This window comes from Xenopus laevis, chromosome 7L (assembly GCF_017654675.1).
Source record: "Xenopus laevis strain J_2021 chromosome 7L, Xenopus_laevis_v10.1, whole genome shotgun sequence".
Taxonomy (NCBI): Eukaryota; Metazoa; Chordata; class Amphibia; order Anura; family Pipidae; genus Xenopus; species Xenopus laevis.
Window position 1 is genome coordinate 48,754,511 of NC_054383.1, and position 18,996 is coordinate 48,773,506.

The window sequence follows — 18,996 nt, forward strand, 5'->3', positions numbered from 1 at the left end:
AAACTTTTGTCTCATGAAACAAAATAACAGACAGTAACAACTCCACAAAACAAGTAGCAAACATTTAATAGTAGGCAACATCCATGCCAAGATGGATGGGAATTAGAGCATTCACTGAGCTGGGTGTATTTTTTTTTTTTTACTGTTCTGCAATAAATAAAGTGATGAACTTGTACATGCAGAGAAAGTGCTATAATGTGATGTGTTCATGTATTACAGATTTACTACTGTCCTTCTGAATGAAAAACTACATTGCATCACATACTTTGTATCTGAAGGGATTGTTTCCAGTCAATAATGAGTGGCCCCTGTAATTAGATGGGGCTTTGTTAAAAAGTGCTGCAATATTCGAGAAGTATACATGTGAAGACTGAGCTTGACTGAGTTCTTACAGTATATAAATTGTTTTTCACTGATGCTGAGAGTGTGGGTGCATATCTTACTGGAAAATATTTATTACTTTTCTTGAGTATGAATTACCTGCTGCCTGTTAATCCATTTATTAGTTCTTAATGTGTTAATTTGCATAATGTGCTTAGCAGATGTTTAACATGCACATTTTACATTATATATCTGATTCCTAGCAACAGTGTTTGTGCAGTTCTATAGAAAGATGTGGCCCATATAATTTGGAGATCTAATGCAACAGAGCATTGGTTACTTTGATCTATGACGTTATGAAACTGCTGTTTTCAGACTATTTTCTTCTTCTTCCCCCAACATTATCACTGGGGATACAGGGAATATGTAATTTAAGTCAGATGATGAGTTTACATTTAACAACCTTTATATGTTTAGTTTTCATAAAGGCCACAAATCATGTTAGGTCAAATAAAAAAAACAATACTATGTGGAGCCATATTCCAGACCAAGGCCCCTTGAAGAACCTTTCCAAATATAATTATAATAACAATTATAATCTTTTTATAATGGCTATCTTTAAATAAGATCTGAAATCCTAAATTAAAAACAGCGGTCTGAATGTTAGAAGTGTCAAAGAAAATAAATAGATGTTACTTATCACAAACATTTGCGAGTGATGTCGTTGAATTTTAATTTTAGCATAAATGTAATTGTTACCGATGCACATGGGTATTTTTGTCTTTTCCTTTCATAGTTTTTACCTACAATGGCTGAAGTATGTAACATGCACAAGCTTGCAGAAGGATTTATGAGGCAGATTTATCAAGGGTCGAATAGTAAATTCAAATTTTCAAGTTTCAAAATTCACACTTTTACAAATTTCAATCCCACAATTTAAATGTAAATTTTAATGTGAGATTTATAATACCTCGACCATGGAAAGAGTCCTAATTTGAATATCCGCCACCTATAACCTGCCGAGTTCATGTACGAGTCAATGGCAGAGGTCCTTTGATCCATTTGGAGATGTTAATAGCCTTTCCTGAGTTTTTTTTTCAGACAAATACAATTGAATATGATTCGAATTTTTGGGTTGGAACTATTTGATCAAATATTAGACATTCAAATTTTTTCTTAAATTATCTCCCAGTTGAATTGTAAGTATATTTGAATTGAAAAAAAATTCACATGAATTCGAAATTCGACCTTTGATAAATGGGCCTCTAGTAAACATTGTTAGTAATGAGTGTGCTTTTAATGGCGAAAGAACTAACATGCTAATGAAATTGATGCAGATTTCCCATAGCAGCAACACTATGAATTAGTGTCCAGTAATAAGGGCAATAAAGATAGGGGGAGAGAAATATATGCACAGGTCATCCCAGTCCATGGGTGCATAAACGTGTAATAGGAACCAAGTTTTAGAACACTTTAGTGCATGTTAGTTCTTTGTAACAGGAACCAAAAAATTATGAGTTTTTTCTCCAAAATAATGACCAAAAGTATAATTAAAAGTTCAAGCCATTTATTGGGACATACATGTGAAGGCCTGACGCATTTCGTGCCTGTTGGGGCACTTACTCATATGAGTTAAGGTGGCCATACACGGGCCGATAAAAGCTGCCGACAGACTGTGTCGGCAGCTTATTGGCCCGTGTATGGGGGCCCCCGACGGGCTTCCCCGATCGAGATCTGGCCGAAAGTCGGGCAGATCTCGATCGGATGGGACAGAAAATCCCGTCGGATTGCGGCCGCATCTGTTCGTTGATGCGGTCCCGCGATCCGACCGCCCGTTTACCGAATGCTAGGATCCGATCGTTGGGCCCTAGGGCCCACGATCGGATCTGCCTGATATTGCCCACCTCAAGGTGGGCATATCGGAGGGAGATCCGCTCGTTTGGCGACATCGCCAAACAAGCGGATCTATCCATGTATGGCAACAGGCACGAAATGTGTCAGGCCTTTATTAATCATACTTTTGGCCATTATTTTGGAGAAAAACTCACAATTTTTTGGTTCCTATTACAAAGAACTAACATGCACTAGAGTGTTCTAAAACTTAGTGACTGAACACAAACCATAATGGGACTCCTTCAACTGTATACTATATATAAACTATTTATCAGTATGGCTAATTTCTGAAACCATGGGGGAGATAGGAGTAGTAGCTCCAAAATCGTCTGACTTGTATAGGTTACCAGCTGGTGGTATACAATGTAAGTTCCAAAAGTGATGCTTTATACATATATATATATATATATATATATATATATATATATATATATATATATATATATATATATATACAATGTAGGTCAAAAACTATCTGTGTCTTTCAGATATTTGACTAATAAACACTTCAAGTGACATATAGAGCACTTGAAGTGTAATGAAATGTTGATATTGATACTTGATACAAACTTCAATGGGAATCAAAATAAGTAGCCCACATCTTATGATTGGTAAATTAATATTGACCCATCAGTACCTACAGTATACATAGATACCAAAATATACAACAAAGTAAAATCTTCCTTAATTGCCATTTCAAGAGAAGATAAAAAAATGTCATGGCTGGGACATGCAGGAAAACATTATAGGGTGTCTGAACATAAGAAATTCAATTAAGGTAAGCCCTCTGGCCATATATAAGATGTTTTATAATGTAAGTTCCAGTCTTAGGCGTATAATATATGTACTGGCTAAGGAAATATATACTTAAGAATTTAATTGTACCCAGGGAGCCAAAGCAATGTGCGGCTCCATCACACATCTTTGAGCTTTTCCTTATGGATTTTCCTTCTAGTATTTTGATTACAATACATTGTTGGCAGCGGTTTTCACCATTGCAGCTCTGCAGGCTAATATTGAAAGATTACCTCTATGGTCACATGAAATATCTGGAGTGCTGTAAATAATCCCAGTCATATAAAAAGTAAGAGATTTGAGGTTAGTGCTGCAGGTGAATTACCGTATATTAGGCCAAATTACATTCACCCCTCTGTTAGGTTAAATTTAACTCAGAAGAATTTTATAATTTTTTTCAAACAACTATCTTTTCTATTAGTCTAGATAATTTATTTCAGGCTGCACGTATTGGGTAATGACAAATTGTTTGCCTTTTGTTGCTATTAAATACATATGGGAGAGGAGAAAGCTGTCCAACAATTAGTCCCCAAAATCATATTTAGAATATTTTCTGGAGTATTCTCTCTTTTCCTTTTGTGAAGTATTTACATTCCTGTGGGGTATTTGAATCCAAGGACATTTCTGAAAAAAAGATCATGACTATATATTCATACTTTCTTCTTTTCCGAAAGAAAAAAAACATATGTGGGGGAAAGTCAAATTGGTCACTAATGCAAAAAAAAAGTTCACAATTCTTTGCAATATGAATAAATGTTCACAAAGTGAGCAATTATGCCTTTGCAAACACTATGCACCTTATAGGATAGTAGGATAATACATTTTATAGTTTATGATTGTGTGCAGTGTATGTAAAACTTCTTAATGAAAAAGTTTACGCCACCTACAAGCACATCTTAAAAGTGCAATTAAGATTTGCAATGCAATAAAAGCCTAATGAAGAATATTACATTACATTCTTATTCAAAAATTTGTTCTCTTTGCAATTTTTTTTTACATTTGCCCCCCTTACTGTTTTCAGAATCCATACTGGTCATTAAAACATTTTTTTACCGCCCTGAGAGTAGAGTGCTTATTTAATCTGAATGCCTATTTAAAAGTGACACTCTATTCCATGGACAGGCTATTAGCTGAGCAGACAGGATGTGGTTGAACAGCTGAAAGAGGTAAATTTCCTCTGTTCCTGCTTCATGGCCTTTACCTGGTTCCATTTGTATGATCAGAGACATTCTTCACTTTATCTCTAAAAAGATAAATCTATCCAATTATTATAAATTCATTAACTAAATTTTGCAGGGTAATTCTTTGGATACTTTTTTGTCACAGCTTTTCTTTTATGTGCTCATTTCCTTCAGTGCTCTACCAATTTTGTTATTCCTTAACCTTCTTATTTTATAGCTTATCTTCCTAACTAATAACTATGGTCTCAGCACTTACTATTGAGTAAAACTTTAAATATAAATAGTTTTAATGGCAAAGACTTATCATGTTTTTGTTAACATGTTAATTGGATAATTTTTCTCTATAAGTATTCGATCAGAGTTGTCCTTCATTGGTATTAAACTTATAGGATAGCATCAACATGGTATCAATAGAATGCCTGCCAACACACACACTATTGTCAAATTTGCTGCTGGTGCAAATCCTGCACAGAACAAGACTTTCACACAATTGTTCTTTTCTCTCAATTTCTTAGTCTCTCCTTCCCAACCCCTTCATCTACTTCATTCATTGCTGGAGATTACAAGAAAATACATTGCTCTAGCTATTCATCTCCCTCATTGAACACTCCTCAGTCTCTTCAGTGTTTCTTATCCCCTGATTGAAAAAGAAGTTCTAAAACATATGAGGGGGAATGCAGTTAAAAGTCACAACCATTATTTTCAATGGCGTCTTTGCGAATGTTTAGCACTGCTCGCAATGTAAAATCATGTTCACAAAAGCCATTTGGTCGCAAACTTTGCAATGAAGTCGTGAAGGTCTGTAATCAGTCAAAAAAGAAGCAAACATGGTCGCTGACATTTCGAATGTGTCTTTGTGCAGGTTTTTTGGGCTAGCAAAACATACTGTATTACATTCCCCCAGTGGTTTCCTCACATCTTACTATGTGTCTCAGTCTCATTCCTTCCAAACATATCCGCAATCCCATTCCCTGTTTTATTAAAGCTCAAACTCATTTTTTCAAACTTCTCCTCCTGACTTGAATACATCCCTATCAATTAAAGGATAAACAAATCACTTCTATATTGAAAAAATCTCTCTTAATGCTTCCAATGTTGGCAACCTCTATTCTATGGGGCAGATTTATCAAGGGTTGAATAGTAAATACAAATTACAATTTTGGAGTTTCAACTTTCACACATTCGAATTTTAATACCCGTATTCACACCTTGACCATGGAAACAGTCCTAATTCAAATATTCACCACCTAAAACCTGCCGAGTTCATGTACAAGTCAATGGCAGAGGTCCATAGAGCCATTTGGAGATGTTAATAGCCTTCCAGACATTCAAGTTTTTTATGGACAAAAACTAGATGAATTGAATTTTCAGGTCTAAAAACTAAAATAGCACTTTAATAGTTATTGCAGTACCACTTTTTGCCTGTTATGTTGATGGTAAAACTGTTCATGGTCAGAAATATAAAAACATGTCAATTAAATATTCTATAAAAAGGCAGTACTTTATAACATATATTAGTTAATAATATATCTCTTAAATCTCATTTAAAGTGTATCTTCATAATATCTGGGTTAAGCAGTAGGCTATATATGGAGGTAAAGGACTCTGCTGTCCAACAGGATACATTTTCCTGCAGGGGGTTAGAGGGCTTCACTTATTATCCAACCATGCAAGCTTCAAAACTACAAAGTGGAGGAAAAGAGGTCAGTGTGAGATCAGCTCTACCAAGATCCAAACTGGAAGATGTGGGATAGGGGATTCCACTGAGTAATTGATTATACCTAGCCCTATTTGTCTGATGGCAATAAGAAAATGAAGCCAACTTCTGTATAGCTTAAATATGCTCTTGATGCACGAAAGAGGACTGATAACAAAGATGTTATCTCACTTAAATGTACTCAGTGAATTTGGTATTACATTTGCTTGTGATGTCTGATAAAAGTGAAACTACTAAGTCAAAGGGGATGATGGAGCACTTTTAACCTAATGAAAGTAGTTAAAGTATAGGAAGTACTAGTGGCCTGAGTCATTTCAAATGCATACATGAATGTTTAATGAACATTGCTTAGTCCAATGTGTTGTTAGTAATACATTTCTTGCAACTGCATATATGTTTGAAAACAGATGATTAGGTTTCAGAAAGGTTATGGGAACCACTGTACAAAAAACAATTTCTGGTGCTAAAAGCTGTGAGGATTGTGTGCAAGTGTTTTGTTGAGAGATGGCATTGAGAGAGCTTGGTTAGTACAGGTATGGGATCTGTTATCCGGAAACCCGTTATCCAGAAAGCTCCGAATTACAGGAAGACAGTCTCCCATAGACTTCATTTTATCAAAATCATCAACATTTTAATTAATTATGTTGTTTTTTTTTGCAAAAACAGCCTATTGGGTTTTTTAATGTTTACATGATTTTTTAACAGACTTAAGGTACGAAGATCCAAATTACGGAAAGATCCATTATCCCAAAAACCCCAAGTCCCAGGCATTCTGGATAACAGATCCCATACCTGTACTTTAATTGCATCCTTATCTTTCTTTACCTTGGACATCAAAGCTTTATTTAAAAATTAGAACCTTTTTCAAAATCAGATCTGTTCTTGAGTCTGATCCCCTGGAAGCAAGGGCTGCCCAATCTGTTGCTTGGCACCTACATAGTTGGTTCTTTCTCCAGTTCCTGAGGATTCTGCTTTCTGGCCTTTGGGAGCGAGAACTTTTTTATCCTGGCCTCCAGTCCTTTTGATTGTACTGCCATGACCTGCACGCCTAGGGATCATACCATTGTGGCATTCAGACCAGACTATACTCAGGCTGCATCTGATTCTGGAGGTCCTCATGTCCTGCTATTGGTCTTCTAGCTGCACATGACTCCAGCGGCCATCAAACACTAGCAACTTTTTTTCTCTAAATGTATACTTCAGGGCTTGATATCACCCTTGTATGGCCGAGGGAGTTAGTGTTAGGAGTCCAGTCCAATCTGAGTAGAATGTATGGAAACGGGTTCTATTACTTCCTGTATTTATGAAACAATCCATCCCCAACTGATTTCTTGTTATTGTCAACAGGAGCTTCAACCAATCTTGTATCTCGTTAGTCCACCTTATGAGTGTCAGTGACATTACACAGTGTGCTCTGGACAGATGGCTGCAGAAAGGATTTATGGTCATATACATATTGCAATAAACACACTAAGCAATTTCAACATCCAGCCTTTGATTTTGCTGGGGTTTGGTCTTGATGAGGATGACAAAACCATTGTGCATATTAAATCTACATGTGCATAGCTTGATTAAGACTATGAGAGTATAGCAGCATATTGCAATATAATAGGGTCATGGTTTTAATGTTTTTAACCCTATATGTATCAGGTAATGTATTATCTACAGTGCTGAAACTGTGCATGCTGGCCCCATTCATTATATAGGACTTATTATTGCTGGATTTCCATTATACAACTATACTGTATATGCAACTCTTTGCACTGGATTACAATAAGTGCAGTGGCTTTGTCTATATAGGGGGGAGGTAGGCAGGATGTAAGCATCCCCTTGTCATGCCCCCTAGCTTACGTGTAATTTAGCATACACAAGGGGCAGGAGAGCCCTGTAATTACTGTCTGCCTTTTATGCCTCCTAGTTTTCCCATCATCTTGCAAGCATAAGAAGCCTATGGCAGATGTTAACTACAAAGCTGCCTTGTGCCTGGCAGTGCTGCCCTCTGCACCTTGTGGCAGATTTATTTTTGTGTGCCAATTTGTACTCTTGCACTTGTATTTGATGGTTAAAAATAACTATATATTGTATATACTGTGTATACAATATACTATATATAGTATAGTATATATTATACAGTATACTGTATATTCCCAGGTTCCTCATTTATTTGCAAGATAATTGTATTGTTTAATGCTTACACCTATTATCCCTCCATTAGAACACTGAAAAAAAGCTTATTTATTTTAAAAGATTTATTGCTAGAACCAGAGAGAACAGTTTTTTTAGATAGAGAATTGAAGTAGGTGCAGGTGAAGTCATTTGTACCAACTAAATTATTTTATTTGTTTTAATAAAACCCTGTACAACAGTATTAGAAAAACAGGAAATTTTGTGTTTAACTCATTCAGTGTGCTTTATAACTCAACAATTATTTCTGACAGGGGGTTAACAAAGAAAGAATTCAAGTTGCCTGCAGGTTTGGCAATGTATTTTATGCCTGATTGGTTTTGATTGCTGTGTCTGTTTCTTCCCTTTGCCCTTTTCACTTCACTATAGTACATGTGGGAGTCCCCCCCCCCTGCCTGTTCCCTCCCCTGCTCGCTCCTGGCTGCAGTTTATTAATTAAACTGGGTGTAGCTGAGTGCCCATTTGCTCTTGGCTTTATTTGCTCTGAGTTTCCTGCAGATGCACTCGCCTGTTATCAACAGCATCTCTTCTCATGCAAAAACCAAATAGACATCCAAACAGAGAGTGTATGCTACTTTTCCAAACCATACATCTCCTCTTTATAGCTGATTGAACAACCATACTAGCATTTGGGACATATCCTAAGCTCTGCCTAGGTCTCCCAATAAAATATTACTAATGGTAAACTCAGCAGTGTTCCCAATGTAACACCTGCTGCAAGAGTGGGACTAGCATAGGACTCTCAGGGATGATGATTAGTGCCTCACTGAACATATTTATTTGAGCATCTTTAGAACACTGCCTTTGGGAAATTGTAGCATATCAGGGGAGTGGACATTTCAGCATCTCTGCAGCAACTTTTCTTTCTGTGGATTTCATTGTGTGCTGCTTATGTCGTCTGACACCACTGCTTTTGTCGTCTGACACCACTACTGTCTCAGGAAGAAAACAGCTTGTCCTTCCACATCCCCCTAAGAAGAGAGACAGGCAAGGGACACGCAGCAGGATGCCTGATAGTGCACTGTGTATGGTGCAGGCTTAGCTACTTAGCAGGCTGGGCTGAGACCAGCACATTCTGAATCTGAGTTGTGGTCTGGGCAGATCCAGTCCCATAGAATCAGAGATCCTCTCCCACACTCGGGGAAAGGACTGCAGGCACTGGGACAGCATGGGTCAATCTGGCTAAGGGATTACAGGAAAACACAGGAGACCGTTCATTCTGTTCCAGACACGCCCTGGAGACACCAGAAGTGGATTATTGCAGAGGGGCAACTTTCTACCTCCGGCACTGAACCCACTCCCCTAGGTCAGGATGGCACCTGCAGGGTGGACACTCTGTTTTTTCTGCCTCTTGCAAGGTAAGGTGGGCTTGACTGATACAGATTAAATCTTTTAAGATGCTACACTTTCTTGTTATCATTGGGGCTGCAGTTATTATTGGGATCTGTTTATACTCAGTCTTTGCTGAACTATTATTTACTTCTGTATAACTTTTAAGAAGAGGCGTTTACCTGCTGTACCCAAATACACTATTGTAGTTAGGTCACCATATCAACGCCCATTGGATGGTTGCAAAGTCTCTTTCCTATCCTAATTATTATTCTCAGCAGTGCTTTCATTTACAATAGGATGTGCCAATTTTATTCTGGCACTATATTCCTGTGAGTCTCATACATTTAAAAGGATACTGAGCATTGATAACTTACTAAAAGTGGGGGTAAGTAAATGGTCATCTGGCCACTTTGGGCACCGGGTTTTCTCCAAATGCTAAACAATGTGTATTTAATTTAAACAGTGGTTGGAGAGAATCCATTTATACAGCATATAAATGATGAATAATAGCTAATGGCATCACTTGGATTAGATTGGCCTGAGGGGTTTAGGTTTCTTTAAATGCTAAATAGTTGGTACAGGGATTGCCAGGTTCCCCCTGGATGGGACTGAGTATATGGGTCGTTAGGTTACCCTAAGAGTGTTAGTATCTGACATTGGGAAAAGGAAGGCACACTGTTGGTAGTAATAGCAGTATCTGACATTGGGAAAAGGAAGGCACACTGTTGGTAGCAATAGCAGAGAATGGGGCAGTGATAATAATAATAATGATCCCGAGTACTAGTTATTAGTGACTTTTTTTGCAGTGAGGTAAGAAGCCTGCAGATCTGATCTCATGCAACTGTGCCAGCAGCTGCTGTTTCACTAATGTAAACAGAAAATCATATCATTTTCCCTTATCTCCATATGTCAGTGTTTGCTCATAGACTCGGCACATACAGGTGAATAAATCTGAGGTTTTTCATACAACAGAGGCCAGGCTCCATGATTTTGTGTAATAAATAACCCTCTGGCCCGTAATCACAGCAAAGAGCTCAACTTGAGCATGCTATGTTTATTGTTCTATGATTAACCATTTCTGCCACCTGACGGGATCATACACTCCTGCGGATGCTCTGGCAACTGGAAGCAAACCTAAGGGGATTAATGAATCATATACTGATTTGTAAAAATTGAGTCATCTCTGAAAAAATCTATAGTGTCAATTCATTGTTACCGCTAGCTCATTTTATTTAAAATATAGAAGTTTCTGATCATTTCCGATCCTCAATTTGCAGTTTCTTTTTTTTTCTACTAGTATTAACAATTATAGTATGATTTTGTCAAGAGCCTCCTTTTTCACCTTATGCATTTTATGTATGCTACTGATGTCTCTCAAACAAAGGATAAAGTCTGGAAGCCAGAGTACTTACTTGTCTATACACAACCCTGTCATTATAAATTGTAGTTAATGATATTTATAAGTGAAATTGCCACCATAAGCCAGTTCATATTCAAAATAATAAAATGAAATACAGTACAAAGTAAATGTTTTTTTTTATTACAACACTTCATTAAGAGGGATGAAAAAAGGATTACTACCTTTTTATCCATCTGTATATCTTTATACTTTTTCTATGTTTAAATAAATCATTATAAGTGCAGAGCAGGCCATCCAAAATGAGGTTTAGGAGGAAAAAATGCATATAGAATATCATCTTTCCTACACACCTGTCAGTGTTTGTCAAAGTGTAACAAGAAGATGCTGTACACTTCACGATTCACTCTTCAGTCTTACTCACATGTGTTCTATCATGGTTATTTGTATAATGCTCATAATAGTCAATAAGTAATGGAGAAGGTTAATGTGTCTTCGGTCTGCAGTTTAAATTCTGCTTTAGCACTGAATTACTACAATTTTGAAGTACATTTGTGCTTTTACAATTTTAAAGTTAACACGCAAACAAGTGACATTTTACACATGGCAATTATTTCTGGAGAATCTGTGTTCTATAATTTTATGAACTTTTTTGTTACTATATTGATTTTTGTGTTGTATTTCTGTTCTGTGTGTCTTTGATCAAAGGCTTATGAGCTTCCAGATCTGTGTTTGCCGTATCCAGTGAGTTAACAATCATATATAATTAAAGACTAGAGGCAGATACTAATTGTATGAATTGGATCTCGTACTTTTCTTCTGTCATCTGCCAAACTAAAAAATTACAATTATAATACACATTGATTATAATCATTATCATAATTATAGTTTTCACACTTATCTCTTAAATAAGTCTTTTAAAATGTGTTTCCACTTTAAAGTTATATGCCCTTTTGACCTTGAGGTGATAAAGGAGAACTTGCCCTTGCTACCAAGTGAAATTAAAACATATTGCAGCTACAGTTTTACGTCTGCAAAGGGGATTATCAAGCATTAGAAGGGGACACTCAATGCATTGCCAGTACAAAAGTCAGACTCACACTGTGCTATACAGGGTATTGCGAACTTCTTCAAATTTTATATAAAAATGCAAAGATTTTTAATAAATAAAGGTTTTCACTTATTTAAGGTATTTGGTTATATAGTTCTGACATACAGAGATGTCAATAATTCCCTGCCTCAGTGGCACTTGTAAAGGAACTTTCCTAAAATACAAGCTCAAACATACTAACGAGCATTCCCATAGCCTAAGACCAATTTCAGAAAAAGCCATTTAACTTACTGTATTTATATTTATATATAAGAAACTGGAAAATTCAGACAAAATCCATTTACACATGGGGAAACCCATAAAAAGTTATATTTAAACAATGATTATCATTTTTATTACGACTATATTTTATAGCAAGTCATGCCCTCTCCAAGCATATGTAGTGATAACGAACCCCACCGTCTATCTATATATCATCACCATCTATCTGCTATCTATCATCTATCTACCTGCTATCTATAATCTATCATCTATCTGCTATCTATCTATCATGCTGTCTATCTATTTTTCTATCTGCTATCGACCTGTTTTTTCATGTAAACCATCTAGCTATGTTTATCATGTAAATTATTTATGTTTACCATGTAAACCTATAACATTTTAGATGTCAAAAATGAATTTTCTCAGACTTCAAGTGCAAAATTCAGCATTTTAGATGTCATCTTATAAAGTGTTAGAACTCATATTTAGGCTGTTAAACTACCAAAATAATTACCATCAAAACCCGCTGAATGGTATCATAACTATTGTGCTCAAGCTTATGTTCGTTTTCACTGAACAATAAGTCATAACCATTCCTTCAGCACCAGACCTGTATACGGAGTGTCAGGTCAAGAACGTGGTTTTATCCCAGATTCTTCAGATTTCCATGTCAGCATCACCATAGCCACCATAGATATTCTTCTTTTTAAAGAAGAAGAAAGCAAGTTGAGCATTCTTATCATAACACAATATATGTTCTAACAATCAGACCTCTCCCAAGGTCACACAGACCCTTTCTTTTTTTTTATTGTTAAAAAAAGTGTTGTATAAGTTGGTTGGCCCAGGATATTTTTTACATACCACCTGTATGACAAGATCTTCCCTGCAGGGCACCTTTAGAGAAGCACCCATTTTTAATATGTATTCCATTTACCATCAAATTTCCTTTATCTCAGTACTGCTTACCTTTGTCTTTCAATTTGTACAACAATGTGACCTGGTAACACTTATTTTTATATATGCCCTCTTTTCCTTCTCTTGTCCTGTGCTATCATGTCCTTCTTCTGTTCGTCTCTCTGGATCTGTGATCATTAATGTGTAGGTTGAGAACATATTTTTATCCTTGGAAGCAATAGCTTTAATATATGTAAAATTGCTTTCTGTGAGTCATTTAAATACAGTTTTATCATAGTAGCTTTAGGATTCATCTGCATCAATAGGCTGCAGCTCCGATTGGTTCAAAATGGAAGACAGGACGCACAAAGCTCCATCAAGCACAACTATATGGAAGTGTAAGGGGTACATTATGTCACAAGATCCTTTAAACAAAGTGACACACAACTGACTGAGGGGGAAAACCACACTTGCAGGTGTAAATGAACCCTTATATTTTTATTTGTGTCCATAAACAAGCATTGATAAGTCAAACAGCAAACAGTTTGGAAGGAGATGCATTTTATATTCCAGTATAAAATGTTTGTAATGGTGAAGGTAAACAATGCAGAAAAGTTACACTGTGAATGTAAAAGGTATGGGACAAGTTAATGGGGGTCATTGAGTTGTACTGAAGAGAAGATTGTAAATAGTGAAGATAGTAAACGGTACAATCACCAGGGAGACTAAAAGATGTATTGTATACAAAGCTATACAGGGAATTTGTATTCTTTTAAGTTCAATGATCAGGGACTAGACCATTAGACAAAATCTGAAAACTAGTTGTTTATGTTAAATGATCTACTATTCAATATCTTCAGAGAGAAGTTCAGAAAATGTTAGGTAGCAATAAGGATTCTCCACCCAAAACCAGTTTTATATGGAAAAAGTTCCTCTTCTTATACTGAATATACATTTTAATTAGAGATATTTATTGGAAGTTTTTTTCTAGGGCATGTCTATACCATATTTTGAGTATTTGTATGAAGGTATAACTTAATTCTCTGGTGCACAGAGCATCTTGTGCAATCTAGTTATAGCTACTAACATCAAAGTCATACAGGGTTCATTCTTTTAGAAATGTAAACTCAGCAGGTGGGGGGCTCAGGTGTTGTGACCTTTGGGTAGCAGGAAGCAGATAAACTGAGTATGATTAAAGGCAGGTTCTAATGAAAGACATCCTCAATAACCAAAATAAAATCAATGTATATTTGTAATTCAAAGCTTTATGTATATTTGTGCATTGATTTGAATAGGAGACTGGAATATGAATAGGAGTGGGCCTGAATAGAAAAATGAGTAATACAATTAGTAAAAAATAATTTTGTAGCCTTACAGAGGATTTCTTTGAAGATGAGGGTCAGTGACCCCCTTTTGAAAGCAGAAGAAGAAGAAGGCAACTAATTCAAAAACTATAAAAAAGAAAAAATAAAGGCCAATTTAAAAGTTGCTTAGAATTAGCCAGTCTATAACATACTAAACATGAGGTTAAAGGTGAACCCTTTAAAGGAGATAATATTCCAAATAGGTATTAATTCAGATATAGGTATGGGGTTTGTTATCCAGAATGCTCGCGACCTGGGGTTTTCCGGATCTTTCTGTAATTTGGATGCTTATAACTTAAGTCTACTAGAAAATCATGTAAACATGTAAATATTAAATAAACACAATAGGCTGGTTTTGCTTATATCTTAGTTGGGATCAAGTACAGGGTACAGTTTTATTATTACAGAGAAAAAGGAAATTACTTTTTAAAATTCAGATTATTTGGATAAAATGGAGACTATGGCAGACTGCCTTTCCATAATTCATAGCTTTCTGTATAACGGGTTTTCTGCATAACAGATCCAATACCTGTACGCCTATAAATGAGAGGATGCATCTGTTCCTTAGAATTCCATATCCCATCACATTTTCTGCCAGCATTTCAGCTTCCAAAACATCTTTAAAATAGCTACCCCTATTGTAAGTTTCCAAAATCTCCTTTAACATATCATCTCCATCCAGATTTTAAACTTGGCAAAAAGGGCATTTTTTTACTCACTAAAAAGTGCCCTAAATTGCCTTTGAATATTCCATTGTCTTGAATGAGAAATGGCTGATAATGCCATTACTGGCAGTTTTCAGTTTAATCACCAGATGTGCCATTAGCAGCGGCATAACTAAAGAGGAAGCAGATCCTGTGGCTGCAGGGGGCCCAGTAGGTATGGGGGGCCCACAATGCAATGCTCTAATTTATATACAATTTCAATGAATATTGGTAAAACAGGACAACCTCTAGACATTTTGGGGGCCTGAAAATGAATTTGCTGTGGGGCCCAGTAATATCTAGTTACTCCACTGGCCATTAGCCTCCATGTGCAGGACCCTCTGCACCTCTTGTATCATTCTGTATCTGTATGTATTGGTGCATTTTTCCTACTACTATGCTAAATCTCAGCTGTTACACTACTTCTTCTGACTGGCATAGCTTAATAACTCATATTCTTGGCAGCTACGTGAGATCAACAACTTTGCATCAGTAATCTCATCCAGTAAGGATGCTGTTGTTTGGCTCATCTTAAGAGTCATTGATTTAATGTCCTTTTTCTAGACTGGGATCTCCCTGTAGCTGCACCCTCTTTGTCTGTTTCATGAGTCTTGTTGAAATAAATCACTTGTATTACTGCTAATTGTGTCGAGCTGCAAATTGTACTGACACTTTATAAATGATATTACTACTCTTATGATGGACTCCAGTCTATTTAGGGTTTTCTTTTTTCTATATGCATACCAGTATATATTGCATTCAGTGAAGCATATTAAGGTGCCAGTGAATTAGTCTATGAATAATTATACCAAGCAAAATATAACATGACAGAGTGCTTTATTCAATGCACCCCTTCTGTTATTTGTGGGACTACAACTACACAGTTATAGATAGGGATACAAAGATGATGTTCATACTTGATCTCTGGACAGGATGAAATTATTCATAATAAAGATGTGCCTTTGCTGTCACCTCCAGCTCTCTATAATTAATGAGCCAGGGTAGTACTTGAACATCTCAGATCCCAGTTATACAGCATTGTGCATTGTTCTGGGATGTCTTTAGGGAAGGAGTGAAAAGAGATGGTAATTTAGACAGAGGCTATTGTGCAAATCTTGGTAAAACTTACAAAACATTGAGCAAAGTTCCTACAGATTCATTCTAGAATCATTCATACAATAAATTCACCCATTTTTAGCTTCTAGTAAAATCTCTCTGTTTCCTATAAATAGCCTTATAGGTTAGTCCACCCCCATGTATTACAGCATGAGTTATAAAACCTTGATTCCTTGGTTGGCTTTACCCAGTCCCTGTGTTGTTACAGGTAACAGGGCTGAACAAATCTTTATTTAATTGCCAGCCTTCCAGGAACAATGGGCTTCTGATAGAAAAAAAAACAGCTTACACAAGGCATAGCAGGCAGGTGGGAAGCAGGTGCTGTGCTCTGTACACAAACAGAACAGTGCAAGCAAAAGGGAGAGGTCTTACCTAATGCAACTGTTCACATCAGGCTTTTAAAGGTAATCATAAAGTATATTCATTAGGCTGATGAAATAGGTCGCTTTCAAATCTCTGTGAGCCTAAATCCAAACTCTTCTCTCAGTTTACATAGCTCTCTAATGTAAATCCTTAGTTGAAGTATTGGGAACATCAAGATTCATTTAAATTACATTTTTATTAACATGAAATAAAACCAGGTAGAAAAGACACCAAGGAAACCCTAGACATTTTCAGGATCTCAGTACTACAGCATAGCAGAACCTGAAATACACACATAAATACAGCAATACAGTATGCATTGTTTGGAAGTTCACAATAAAGGAGAAGTTTGCCTTAAAGTGGACTTTTACTATGATCTGGGATGCAGAGTCAATTGGTCTTCATTTAATTTATTGTGTTTTATAAATATTACTATTTCTATTTGTCTCAAAGCAGGATCCCAGCAAACAGACAAGATTGCAGAACAAAACAAAAAAAAATAGTTCAAAACCCACAAACAAAAATGAATAAAATAAAAACCTAGTTGCAAATATTTTTAAAGACTATACTGGCAAGCTCATAGCATAAGTGAATTGCTAGATGAGCTGCTTGTTTGAGGTGTCATATTGTCCAGTATAGCTTGTTAAAAAGGGAAAAATATGGTTGAGCGTACAGAGAGAGATATATATTGAACTTAGGTTTTTCATTTAACTGGCAAAGTCAAGCCAATAAAATGTCATAGCAAATCACCAATGATTTCCCAGCTACTCTCTACTTTACTGCCTTCATTTAAAATCAGTATGCGGATGAGGGTTCGTAGCAAGAGAAGCATGTTTATTATTTTACTCTGTTTTATTTAAAAGTGTTAGCATATGGCTAGGTACACAATGGGTGCTGAAAGAGTTAAAACTGACCCACATCCTTAATGGCAAGTGTCAGTCCTCTGTCAGCAGCAAGCAACTAACAAGAGCTCATTTTGGAGTTCGAAATCCTGTTTTTAACTCTGTTAAGGTGGTGACTCATTCCTGATAATGTAGGGAGCAGAAACCTAACCAGCAGCTGCTTTGATATTTTTCTGGACTTAAACATTAGGTTTAAAGGTGCATGAAGACATTGACACTTATGTGTATGAGCCCATTCTCTATGATTATTTGGATGCAACTTCAGATGCTTGTTATGCGCTTGTTGCCACCCAACTTTGGCATTATGGTACCAGAGGCTTGTCTGCCAAATTGACATTCTAGGGGGATCCCCCACACACAGATAATAATTCAGAATTTTGAATTAACTCAATTATATGAAAACTTGAAGAGTCATTTACTCCCCTTACTTACAGCCCATTTGTTAGGGGCCCATTTACTTAGCTCGAGTGAAGGAATAGAGGAAAAAAACTTAGAATTTCGAATGTTTTTTTTGGCTACTTCGACCATCGAATGGGCTACTTCGACCTTCGACTATGACTTTGAATCGAAAGATTCGAACTAAAAATCGTTCGTCTATTCGACCATTCGATAGTCGAAGTACTGTCTCTTTAAGAAAAAACTTTGACCCCCTAGTTCGCCACCTAAAAGCTACCGAAGCCAATGTTAGCTTATGGGGAAGGTCCCCATAGGCTTTGCTAGCTTTTTTTGGTTGAACAAAAATCGTTCGATCGATGGATTAATCCTTCGATTAAGATTCGAAGGTTTTAATCGTTCGATCAAAGGATTTTTTGTTCGATCGTTCAATGAACGAATAGCACTAAATCCTTCGACTTCTATATTCGAAGTCGAAGGATTTAACTTCAACAGTCGAATATCGAGGGTTAATTAACCCTCGATATTCGACCTTAAGTAAATTTGCCCCTTAATGTTTGCCCTGAGTAGGTAAATACTTCTCTCATCCCTTACAATCCTCAGCGAATCTGCATTGCATGTCTTGAATGATTCACAAGACACGGGCATTTCAGGTGACACACATCTGGCCCAAATGATTCCCTTCAGGCAGCTAAGCCAAGGTAGTGCCACTTACTGACAGAGGCACTATTCATGCATTATATCATAGAACCACAAAGAGTTTTGTTTATAGATGCTGGGCACATATAGTGCAGGTGGGGTTAGTCTTAAACTAACCACATGTGAATTGGTGAGTGATGTGGTTGTTTGCCCCAAGTGGTAAACAAATGTAGTATATATATAGTGTGACCCATCACTGTGGTTGACTTGCACTGATCTGGTTCCTCAGAAGCCTCGGGCGAAAAGTGCCTTCTCTATGTCAGCCCCAATTGAATATGATATCAGGATGACCAAGTGGTAAACATACTTTTTTGTTTCACAAACAAGCTACACCAGAAGTAGAAAATATTTCTGTTTGTATACATTCTAAATACTAGAATATTCTACTGGGGATGTTTTATAAATATTGCCTGTATGGGACAATGTAAGCCTTAATACCTTAGCAACATTATTATATGGGCAGTGTCGG

General features: G+C 36.5%; 1 protein-coding gene across 1 annotated transcript in view; it reads left to right on the forward strand.

Moving 5' to 3' along the window:
* The first annotated feature begins 8,570 nt into the window (after positions 1-8,570).
* The window catches only part of ret.L (ret proto-oncogene L homeolog), a 72,924-nt gene continuing 62,498 nt past the window's right edge, over positions 8,571-18,996 (forward strand). Inside the window, exon 1 of the mRNA XM_018225532.2 lies at positions 8,571-9,449. Within this exon, the coding sequence (XP_018081021.2) occupies positions 9,404-9,449 (46 nt within the window). The 5' untranslated portion in view covers positions 8,571-9,403. The remainder of the gene's footprint in view (positions 9,450-18,996) is intronic.